The following is an 11,264-nucleotide window of genomic DNA, read 5'->3' as shown; positions in this document are numbered from 1 at the left end:
CACAGTCCGAATGAAGAGGAGGAGTCGAGACTTCTTTAATAAAGAGGTCGTGAACCCAAAACTTCCAGACACATCTGTAACTTGGATTCATTGGATCCTCGGAGCAGAACATCCTCTCAACTTAAACATCCTCCATCTTGTGGCCGTGGTCGCTCTTTAAGTTTAACTTTTCTGATTATTGTCATAAATTTGTTACGTTTTGAGCTAGAATTGCTTTCTGTGTGATTATTATATTAATTTGTGTTATTTATCTTGTTGATTTAATTGGCGTTTTGCTAGTTATCTTTTTTAATTCTGTTTATTATTATTATATGATATATTGGTATAAATTATTAAAAAAATATATTTTAATGATTAGGTTTGCTACAATTTGTTATTGTTACTATTTTCCCCACAAACTACATATATATTGAAAAATCTTAGTTTATTTCTTTTGATAATTTTTGCTTTCAATTTGTTTGCTTTGCTTTTATTAATTTCTTTTATTCTTTAAAGTGTTCGTTTCACTTTTTACTTTATTTCTTGTACCTCTTGGAATTTTTTAACTTCAATTAATTTCAGATTTTTGCTTTTATTTTTTATTTCTTGCTTCTTTTAGTTCATTTTACCTTCTAGTTAATTATTGATCATGTCTCTGATGTAAAGTTATATTAGTCTTATTTTAATTCCTCATATTAGACCGAGCTACAACAAAAATAATTTCCCTGCCAATATTCACAGTGAGAAATAAACCTTGAATTTATCAAAACCTTTTGATGGAAACTCAAACTTATCCTTTAAATTTTAACATTTTATTCCATATTTGGATCAAATACCTATAAAATGATATGTTTATTTTTTTGTTTATTCTTACTTTTATTCATATTTTATTTTTATTTTACTTCCGGGTGTTTCACTTCCTCCAGCCGCGAGGAGGCGCGTGTGTCTTCCCCTGTGACGTCAAACACATGCGCCGGCGGCTCCCGAGCGCGACCTTCTTCCTCAGATGTGCGACGCGAACTCGCTGCTTCGGTTTTAAAATGTTTGTTTCCAGTTGAAGATTCAAAGAGAAAAAACAAACCGAAGATGTTTCGTTTGTCTTTGATGGTTTTTACCAGAGGATCCGCGAAAAGGGTGAGTGACGAAAAGAGGGGATACACGTGAAGAAGAGATAAATATGAAGAGATACATGTGAAGAAGAGATAAATGTGAAGAAGAGATACACGTGAAGAAGAGATACACGTGAAGAAGAGATAAATATGAAGAGATACATGTGAAGAAGAGATAAATGTGAAGAAGAGATACACGTGAAGAAGAGATACACGTGAAGAAGAGATAAATATGAAGAGATACATGTGAAGAAGAGATAAATGTGAAGAAGAGATAAATATGAAGAAGAGATAAATATGAAGAAGAGATAAATATGAAGAGATACATGTGAAGAAGAGATAAATGTGAAGAAGAGATACATGTGAAGAAGAGATAAATATGAAGAGATACATGTGAAGAAGAGATAAATATGAAGAAGAGATAAATGTGAAGAAGAGATACATGTGAAGAAGAGATAAATATGAAGAGATACATGTGAAGAAGAGATAAATATGAAGAAGAGATAAATATGAAGAAGAGATAAATGTGAAGAAGAGATACATGTGAAGAAGAGATACACGTGAAGAAGAGATACATGTGAAGAAGAGATACACGTGAAGAAGAGATACACGTGAAGAAGAGATAAATATGAAGAGATACATGTGAAGAAGAGATACACGTGAAGAAGAGATACACGTGAAGAAGAGATAAATATGAAGAGATACACGTGAAGAAGAGATACACGTGAAGAAGAGATAAATATGAAGAGATACATGTGAAGAAGAGATAAATGTGAAGAAGAGATAAATATGAAGAAGAGATAAATATGAAGAGATACATGTGAAGAAGAGATAAATATGAAGAAGAGATAAATATGAAGAAGAGATAAATGTGAAGAAGAGATAAATGTGAAGAAGAGATACATGTGAAGAAGAGATACATGTGAAGAAGAGATACATGTGAAGAAGAGATAAATATGAAGAGATACATGTGAAGAAGAGATAAATATGAAGAAGAGATAAATGTGAAGAAGAGATAAATATGAAGAAGAGATAAATATGAAGAAGAGATAAATATGAAGAAGAGATAAATGTGAAGAAGAGATACATGTGAAGAAGAGATACATGTGAAGAAGAGATAAATATGAAGAATAGATAAATATGAAGAAGAGATAAATATGAAGAAGAGATACATGTGAAGAAGAGATACATGTGAAGAAGAGATAAATATGAAGAAGAGATAAATATGAAGAAGAGATAAATATGAAGAAGAGATAAATATGAAGAAGAGATACATGTGAAGAAGAGATACATGTGAAGAACAGATAAATATGAAGAAGAGATAAATATGAAGAACAGATAAATATGAAGAAGAGATAAATATGAAGAACAGATAAATATGAAGAAGAGATAAATATGAAGAGTAGATAAATATGAAGAAGAGATAAATATGAAGAGTAGATACATATGAAGAAGAGATAAATATGAAGAGATAAATATGAAGAGTAGATACATATGAAGAAGAGATAAATATGAAGAACAGATAAATATGAAGAAGAGATAAATATGAAGAACAGATAAATATGAAGAAGAGATACATGTGAAGAAGAGATAAATATGAAGAACAGATAAATATGAAGAAGAGATAAATATGAAGAACAGATAAATATGAAGAAGAGATAAATATGAAGAACAGATAAATATGAAGAAGAGATAAATATGAAGAAGAGATAAATATGGAGAGATAAATGTGAAGAAGAGATAAATATGAAGAGTAGATAAATATGAAGAAGATAAATATGAAGTGACAGTAACTCAGCGTGTTCACGTGGTTTCATTCAGATTAGATATTATTCCTTTCATCAGTTATTGATTATTGATTCCGCAGCACGTGCACACATTGAATCTTCAGGATTCAAACTAATACTGATTAAACAGCCGCTGATACTGAATCTGATCATAATATTTATAATCAGGGTTTGTTTACAGGAAACACATTAAAACAATCATGTGATTTATGAATCATCAGATCGATTGCACGTTAATTTCCAGTCAAACTGATCGTTTTTATAAAAATAGATTTGTTATTTGTCTGCGATGTTTGTCTTTGCCGTCAGAACACGATGGTTTGAAGTGTCAACAACTACTACATTGATTTGTATAAACCTTTATTCATTGGATTACATAAAGTTTTATTTTAGGTGGTTCAGTCAGACACGAGGTTCAACCCTAACTTTATTATTTATAATATCGTTAAAGTTTTTGATTTAGTTTTGTTCTCAAACTAACTCTAGTTTTCTGCTCCTCCAGTTTTCCTCGTCCTTCTCCGCTCAGAGCGCTCTGCCTCCAAACCTACTGCTGCCGTCAAACCTCGTGGATCCGGCCAGATTAAGTGAGTCGGACACGTGACTCGTCAACAGGTCGTTTTCATGGCTCCACGCTGGCGACGCCTACTTCGATTTTTGTGGATCAAATGATATAAAATAATAATTTCCACAGAGATAGAGATACCACAGAGACTTTGTCTGACTCGTGTTTCCTCCGTCAGAGCGCGCGCCGCCTCCTGCAGATTCCTCGCTGCCTCTTCTGAGGAGGTGCGATGCTGCTGTTCCCGCTCACCTGAGCCCCGTCCACACGTGGGTGGAGACTCTGGAGACGCAGGACGGCGAGCCCTTGGGTTTGGCGCAGCTCCACCCGGACGTCTTTGCAGTGGCTCCGAGGTAAAGTAGAGTTCAGTCTTGTCAAGATTCCCACTTTTAAACTGCTCAGACGACGTCCTCGAACCCAGAACTCCTGAGGAAACCGATCTTTACATCGAGTTTTAAAGGAAAACGTCTGAAGTGGAAGTTTGGTTTGAATCCTGGTTCATCGGTTGTTGGTTTTCTCTCCTCTCAGGCTCGATATCCTTCACAACGTCGAAACGTGGCAGAGGAATTTCAAAAGAATTGTAAGTTACAGTTTTACTTTGAAATGCTTGTAATTTATGTTTTGTCATGAGATGAACTGGGAAGAACCTTCAGGTTAAAGTTAAAGGTTAGTTAAAACACGTGGGAAAGAGAAACTCTAATATTAGCTTCAAGATGTAGAATTGTATGAGTCAGTTTTTACTGAGCGGAGGATCAGGGTCGTTGTTTCGAGCAGCGAGAGTCGGACGTCGCACACAGAACCTGGACACGTCTCTGACCTTTGTCTCCGTCTCTCAGAGCCACGCCAACACGAAGGTCAGGTCAGAGGTCAGAGGTGGCGGCAAGAAACCGTGGAAACAGAAGGGAAGCGGCCGAGCTCGTCAGGGCAGCATCCGATCCCCGCTGTGGAGAGGAGGTGACTGGGTTTAATGAGAACTGTTATTCAACTCCTGCTCTCTTCAGTTTTAATATAAACTGAAAGAGTCAAAAATACAGTTAAATGTGAAAAAGTATAAAGATATATTGTCCCAGAAGCAGCTGAGTCTTCAGGTCTGACGGGTTGATGTGTGTCTCTCAGGCGGAGTGTCCCACGGCCCCAGAGGACCGACCAGCTACTACTACATGTTGCCCATGAAGGTTCGAGTGCAAGGACTCAAGGTGGCGCTGAGCTCCAAGATGGCGCAGGTAACAGGAACCTGAACTCACTCACACACAGAATCCAGACTGTGTTGATGGAAGCATTTTGCAGCACGAGTCTGTTTAATGGAAACGTCAGTCAGTCCGTCGAGCTCTAAAGAAACTCTTCATGGATCTGATATTTCTGAGTGTGTGTAATTCGATTGTCAGAGATTTGGAGGAATGAGCTCGACAGATGTTCTAGTCGTGTTTGACATCATGTCGTTGTTTTCCCAGGACTACCTTCACATCGTGGACTCTCTGAACATCCCCACTCCCGACTCCCAGTACCTGCTGGACCTCATCAGACTCCGACACTGGGGGGAGTCGGTGTTGATCGTAGATGTGTGAGTATCAGTGACTGAACCTCGTGTTCCACTAATCAAACGTCGTTTGCTCGGCGCTGACGTTTGTTCTCGCTCTTTTCAGAGGTGAAGAGATTCCTCAAAATATTCTTCAGGCCACAGCGAACCTGAAGACCGTGAACATCATTCCAGCCATTGGTGAGTCACAGGGCTTTGTGGTTTTTATATTGTCGTTATTATACCTGCAGTGCCACCCCCCTTTAATCCTAAATGATAATTTCCCATCAGCTTCATATCTCAGGATGTGTATTTAAAGTCTAAGTGTGGAGCCTCAGGTTCTGCTCTCCTGTCAGTCACACGTGTTTGTCTCCGTCAGGTCTGAACGTCCACAGCCTGTTGAAGCACGAAGCCGTCGTCCTCACTCTGGAAACAGTGAAGTTCCTGGAGGACAAGCTGCTGTGGCACGACCAGCGGTTCACGCCTCTGTACTCGTTCAAACTCCCCTACTCCGACTTCCAATAGAAAACAAGACCTGTAATATATTCACTCACTGTTGTTTTCTTTGTCTTTATTATATTTCGAATATGTACAAAAGTCATGAATAAATAATGCGATTTAAAAAAAAACAAAAAAAAAAACAGTACAAAGTTTTAATAAAAGTATCTCAAAGGAGAGAAATGTCTAAAGTCAATGAGTGAGCTTGTGAGGAAGGAGGCCGTGGGCTAAATCGTTCCTGATCTCCCAGCGGAGCGCCGCTCGCTTCTTCTCTGTTGGCACGATGTAGGTGTTGGGCACCAAAACCCTCCGAGGTTTAGTCTGCAACACAGAACAAACCCAGACTTCAACGCTAAGAACAACTCAAATAAAAGGTTTTTCAAGTCTGAGCTTTTCTAGAAAAGATTAGAAATGTTTTACCACCTCACTGAACGGCCTGTGACGAGTGTCTAGTAAAGTTTTATGTGTTGAGGTCGTACAAATGCATCACTGCTTTAAAATGTGTGTGGTTTTAGAAACTCTTGTTCAGTGAAACACAGCGAGAGATCAAACTTTCAACTGTGTTTTATTAAATACAAAATCTTAATGTGAACACGAGCATGTTGTCGACATTAAAAACAAGTGAACAGGTTATTTAAACCTATGCTTGACAATGTGAGTGGTAGAATATTGAGAAGAGCTGGAGAAGTAAGACTTACAGGTGGAGGCTCGTGTGCGAGACGTTCCTGAAAACCGAGGGAAAAACGATTAATATTAAAGAAACGACATGAAGCTTAAGAAGTGAACATGTGGTTCTTCTAGTACAGAGGTTATTTTTACCCTGATCTCCCAGCGCAGAGCTCGTCGGTCTTTCTCTCCCGGGACTTTAAACGCTTCCCAGAACTGCTTGTACTGAAAATACCTGCAGGAGGAGAAAACGTCATCAACGAGTCAACAACCGTCAGAACCTGCTGACGCCGGTTTTGTCTTCAGCTCAGGACGAGTTGAGGAGTCTGACAGATCTTTAACCTACTTGGTCACTGGGTCTGTTTTCTTTAGGCTCTGCTGATTCAGCACCGGTCGGATGACTGAAGATAAAGAGAAACGGGTTCGTTAAGAGTCCGAATGAAAACACACTCTGGTGTATTGTGTGGGTGTCGACTTACAGGATTTCGGTTTGGGCCTGAGGTCGTATTCACTTTCAGATTCAGTCTACAAAACGAGATTGAAAGAGATTTACTGACGAACCATCTTCAAGGACACTTTAGTACAGTTAGACTACGTTACCCACCATGCGGCTGATGTAGGATTCAAAAGCACTCAACGAGATCCTGTCCTCCTCCGAGCTGTGACTGGGGACGTCTTCGTTCTCCGTCTCAAAGTCCTGCTGAGTGGACGAGGACACGTGAAGCTCCGCCAGTCCTTCCTCCAGACAGCTCGCTGCCAAGAAACATCAGAATCAATCAACGAGATTACCCAAGATTCCTCTGGTTAGCCTGCAACGGCCGAAAACACGATGGAACCAGATCTAAATCCAGACTTTAGTTTGGATCTGTACCAAAGTGCAGAGCTGCTAAAAGACTTTATTAGATTCAAGCTAAACCAAAAAGGACAAAGGTGAAAACATGACGGAGGAAACAACAGGAACAGGAAACCAACCACCCTTCTTCTGCCTGAGGTTCCCCTCCCACTCCATATCGTCGTACGCCATCCAACTGAAATCCACTTTGGAGTCGATGAACTTTATGTCCTTGTTGCTCGAAGACTCGTCGGGATCTTCGTCCTCGACTTCTCTCTCCACTTTAACGTCCCACTCCTCTTCATCGGGTTTTTCACTTCCTGTTCCCTCTTCGGGATTCTTCCCATTTTCCAAATGCTTCTCACCCGACATGAACCCGTCTTCGATCCCAGCGACGTGTTGTCGTCCCTCCGGCCGTTCATTAGTCCCGTCTTTGTTTTCAGAGTCTGGGACGTCGTCCTCTTCACGTCGACCATCTGAGCTCCACGCCGCTCCATCAGCTCCAGGTTCCTTCTGGTCTTCGTTCTCTAACACGCTCTCTGGACGAGTCTGGACGTTTCCTCGCTCTCGTGTGGATTCGATTTCAAACCCGCCGAAGCTGCTAAGTGAACGATTGTCTTCTTCTTCGTCGTCTCTCATTTCAGACACGTCTCCTCGACTGTCCTGGTCAAACTCTGTGATGGTGTGGTCGTCTCGGTAGTCTCCTCCCTCCTGCTCCTCTGGTCTGTAGGTGCCGTAGCCGGAGGTCATCAGACTCTGAGCCGGACTGCTACAACTGCCGGTGCAGTTTCCCTCCTCTTCCTCCTTGTCATCATCACTTCCACATTTTGAATTCTCTCTGGTGAAGTTCTCCTGGTTCTTCACCTCAGATTGTTCCTCCTCTGTCTCGGCTAAAGGTTTGGAATCGTCTTCATTGACCACTCGCTCAATCTCCTCCTCTTCCTCCTCCTCCTCATCACTTCCATCTTCACAACTCTCTGTGGTGAAGTTCTCCTGGTTCTTCACCTCAGGTTTTTCCTCCTCTGAAGCCTCCTGGAGAAAGTCCTCTAACTTGGCAACAAGTTTGGATTCTTCTTCATTAAACTCTTGTTCCGTCTCCTCCCCTTCATCTTCCTCCTCATCACTTCCATCTTCCTCATCATCCGCCCCCTCTTCTTCTTCCTCCATCTCCTCATCACTTCCATCTTCAGAACTCTCCTCACTGTAGTTCTCCTGGTTCTTCATATCAGGTTTCTCCTCCTCTGAAGCCTCCTGTGAAGATTCCACTGCCTCGTCTTTATTTACCACTCTCTCAATCTCCTCCCCTTCTTCCTCCTCCTCATCATCATCACTTCCATCTTCTAAACTCTCTCTGGTGAAGTTCTCCTGGTTCTTCACCTCAGGGTTTTCCTCCTCTGAAGCCTCCTTGAAAGAGTCCTCTGCTTCGGGAACAAGTTTGGACTCGTCTTCATTAACCTCTCGTTCAGTCTCCTCCTCCTCATCATCATCTTCCTCCTCCTCCTCCTCATCACTTCCACCTTCCTCATCATCTGCCCCGTCTTCTTCTTCTTCCACCTCCTCATCACTTCCATCTTCAGAACTCTCTCCGGTGAAGTTCTCCTGGTTCTTCATGGCAGGTTTTTCCTCTGAAGCCTCCTGTGAAGATTCCTCTGCCTCGTCTACAGGTTTCCACTCTTCTTCTTCAACCACTCGCTTAATCTCCTCCCCCTCTTCATCACTACTTCCATTTTCCTTCTCTGAAGTCGCCTCTGCCCTCTTGGCTTCAGCTTTGGAGTCTTCTTCACTGACCACTCGCTCTATCTCCTCCTCCTCCTCCTCGTCGGTCCAAAAGGACGAGCTGAGACAATTCTTGTCGTCTTCGCTGCCCTCGTCCCACTGAGCGTTGTACATTTTGTACATGTTGGACACTTGCACTCTGCTGAGGTGTGTGCAGACTGAGCTGCGGAGGCAAAGCGCTTAAGGAAGGAGCTAAGAGGATTAAGCTGAAATCCAAGATCCTCCCCATCTTCCTTTTACTGCCAAAACAGCACCTGCTGCTGGTGACCAGAGGTATTACATCTGTGCTTTGTTATTATGTATTCCTTTTATTAAATTTCATATCACTCAATCCCACAGTTCGATTGAATTAAGGTATTTTGGGCCTTTACTTTACAGGAGAGTGACATGAACTCGACACAGAGATGTAGCAGACACACGGAACCAGTCACTCAACCAGTGGAAGATGTTTCATTGTTGTGGGACAATAAAGATCTTAAATAAATGTTTCTCATGAAACCTTTTGTGTCTTTTATAGTTATTTATTGTTATTTATAGTTTCCACCCCTGTGCAGACATATTTCCTTTGGGACAAATCAAGTAATCTTGAACCTTGAAAAACAAGGAGGATGGGAAATGGGCCAAGAAAGAACCAGTTCACTACTGGTGCGGATCCAGGACCTTTTTTATTTTTGTCTTTCACATTGTGAGACAATTTTTTTTACTGATTTCAGAGAATAATTCATGGATCTTGATAAATATCACATTTAGGAGTGTGTGTGATTTGGTGCAGCTTGAGTGAACTTCAGGAGACTGTGGGGGAGCTGGAGGTTTGTATATACTGTATATGTATATACTGTATATGTATATATTCTTCTGAATATTAGTTTTAATAAATAACATCCTGCACGATCTCTGCCAAATCCTCTGTCTATTTGAATACATTTGATGATTTTTATTTGGCCTTTGAAACATGTTGAATAAAGATAATTATAACAATTACATTGACTGAATTGAATTTCTACAAACAGCTGAGTTGACTTTACCTGAGTCTTCACTGAAGAACGATTCATCACAGACGAGCGATTGTCCTTCATGTTTCCTTTAAGCAGAAAATAAACATCTGTGTTAATGCTCAGCTGCAATGACAAATAAATCTGAACTCTGGACTCACGCTAACAAATGAATGTTTCTTCCTGTCAGCAGGATAAATGGAAACACACTCATCTTGTAAGAATTTACCTGAGGACTTTCCTCTTGATTAGGCGTCGCCCCTGGGAGTCAGGGGGAGATGTGCAGCTGTCTGTGAATGACGGGTGGAGGGTGTCCTCGGGGTCCTGCTCCACCTGCCGCCTGCTGGGGGCTCCCGAGGGCAGCTGGAGCTTCGGAGCCACAGAGTATCGGGCGTACGAGTCCCGGTTTCCCTGCTGCTGTTCACAGCGTCTGCTCCGACTCGTGTTGTGCACCTGTGTGTTAAAGACGTGGTATTACTCCATCACATGTGAAAGTAGGATTTGTCTTGTCTCCGTTTTATCTTGTACGACAGTAAAACAGCAGCAAACACTTTCTAGAATAATCTGGTGTCTTCCCTTGTGACACCGACAAGATTATGACTCTAAATCAACCTTCTGCTAAAAGATATCATTTGAAAAACCTTTAATGTTTTATTTAAGTGCAACGAATTTAAATAGCCTATGTTGTGTGTTAGTACTTAAGTGTCAGACTTAGAATATTAGGGGTTAAATAAGGTTATAACATATTCAAAATGTACAAAATTCCATCACGATCTCTGTTTGGATTTGCCCCTGAATAAAAGCTGAATGTCACTGTTAAACTGTGACTGCAGCAAAACCTACACTACACTGGAACTAAAACCATTAAAGTTTCTCTGATACCAGTATTTAGTGCTGCTGAATGCTGACATTAAGTTTTCTGTATTAATCAGGACATCAAATGTAGTATATATTAAATTCTTACCTGACTTTCATGGTCTGTTTTGGTCGAATGCAAGAAAAATCCCTCGTCACTGCCTTGAAAGTAGCACTGACTGACTGTGGAGGAAAAAACACAACGATGTTTTGTGGGGGGGGGAAATCTCCAAAGGGCGACGTGTGTGAAATAGAAAAGAGTTGGAATCCAATGTCCTGACCTTTTTCTTTGGTGTAGGGAGGAGGACTCGGCCGAGTTGGGGCTGGGTGAGGTTCGGTGGCGTCCGTCTGTGTGGGCGACGCGAGGGTTTTCCATTCTCCACGTCGAATCAGTTCATCAAGATCTGACACAAAGAAAGACCGAACAAGTTTAAACACTCTTCTCCTGATATATACACTATTTTCTAGAGATGCTAATAATGTGAATGTTTAAAGGTCACGATCGAGCTACGCGACAGGACGAGAGCTAGAGGACATTCGGTGTGACCTTGCTTGAATTCCTGCAGCCGGTGCTTCGGTATGTTCCTGTAGCCGAGGATCGCCAGCTGCTGTTGAATCTCCTCTTCGGAGAAATCCAGAGCGTCCATCGTGTTTACAGCTTCACGTGGAGGAGGTGGAGAGAGACCTGACGAGCA

At 41.3% G+C, this 11,264-nt stretch overlaps 2 protein-coding genes across 9 annotated transcripts in view; one reads left to right on the top strand and one right to left on the bottom strand.

The window, feature by feature from the left end:
* The first annotated feature begins 948 nt into the window (after window positions 1-948).
* mrpl4 (mitochondrial ribosomal protein L4) lies at window positions 949-5,585 on the top strand. Of its 4 annotated transcripts, none has more exons than XM_034601207.1 (9): window positions 949-1,113; window positions 3,402-3,459; window positions 3,616-3,787; window positions 3,963-4,014; window positions 4,271-4,388; window positions 4,551-4,657; window positions 4,886-4,995; window positions 5,078-5,205; window positions 5,299-5,585. In XM_034601207.1, exons 1-9 carry the CDS (start codon window positions 1,066-1,068, stop codon window positions 5,556-5,558), a joined length of 1,053 nt encoding a protein of 350 aa, XP_034457098.1. In that variant the 5' UTR covers window positions 949-1,065; the 3' UTR covers window positions 5,559-5,585. The 4 variants fall into 4 exon arrangements, with proteins under 4 accessions (XP_034457098.1, XP_034457091.1, XP_034457107.1 ...); XM_034601200.1 differs by having other exon boundaries at window positions 3,378-3,459; XM_034601216.1 differs by having other exon boundaries at window positions 3,378-3,459; window positions 5,078-5,200; window positions 5,283-5,547.
* Window positions 5,586-5,589: 4 nt separating this feature from the next.
* si:dkey-23f9.4 (hydrolethalus syndrome protein 1 homolog) overlaps window positions 5,590-11,264 on the bottom strand; it is a 6,364-nt gene continuing 689 nt past the window's right edge. For all 5 annotated transcript variants that reach the window (XM_034601149.1, XM_034601159.1, XM_034601179.1 and 2 more), the window contains 11 exons: window positions 11,117-11,254; window positions 10,851-10,973; window positions 10,679-10,752; window positions 9,944-10,167; window positions 9,748-9,803; window positions 6,719-6,867; window positions 6,594-6,639; window positions 6,461-6,515; window positions 6,268-6,349; window positions 6,147-6,173; window positions 5,590-5,769 (listed from right to left, as the gene is read on the bottom strand). In XM_034601149.1, coding sequence (XP_034457040.1) covers window positions 5,641-5,769; window positions 6,147-6,173; window positions 6,268-6,349; window positions 6,461-6,515; window positions 6,594-6,639; window positions 6,719-6,867; window positions 9,748-9,803; window positions 9,944-10,167; window positions 10,679-10,752; window positions 10,851-10,973; window positions 11,117-11,254 — 1,103 coding nt within the window. In that variant the 3' untranslated portion in view covers window positions 5,590-5,640. The remainder of the gene's footprint in view (window positions 5,770-6,146; window positions 6,174-6,267; window positions 6,350-6,460; window positions 6,516-6,593; window positions 6,640-6,718; window positions 6,868-9,747; window positions 9,804-9,943; window positions 10,168-10,678; window positions 10,753-10,850; window positions 10,974-11,116; window positions 11,255-11,264) is intronic.

Source organism: Hippoglossus hippoglossus, chromosome 1 (genome assembly GCF_009819705.1).
Source record: "Hippoglossus hippoglossus isolate fHipHip1 chromosome 1, fHipHip1.pri, whole genome shotgun sequence".
Classification (NCBI taxonomy): Eukaryota; Metazoa; Chordata; class Actinopteri; order Pleuronectiformes; family Pleuronectidae; genus Hippoglossus; species Hippoglossus hippoglossus.
The sequence above is the reverse complement of the archived record's forward strand: the minus strand, read 5'-3'. Positions and strand labels throughout refer to the sequence as shown.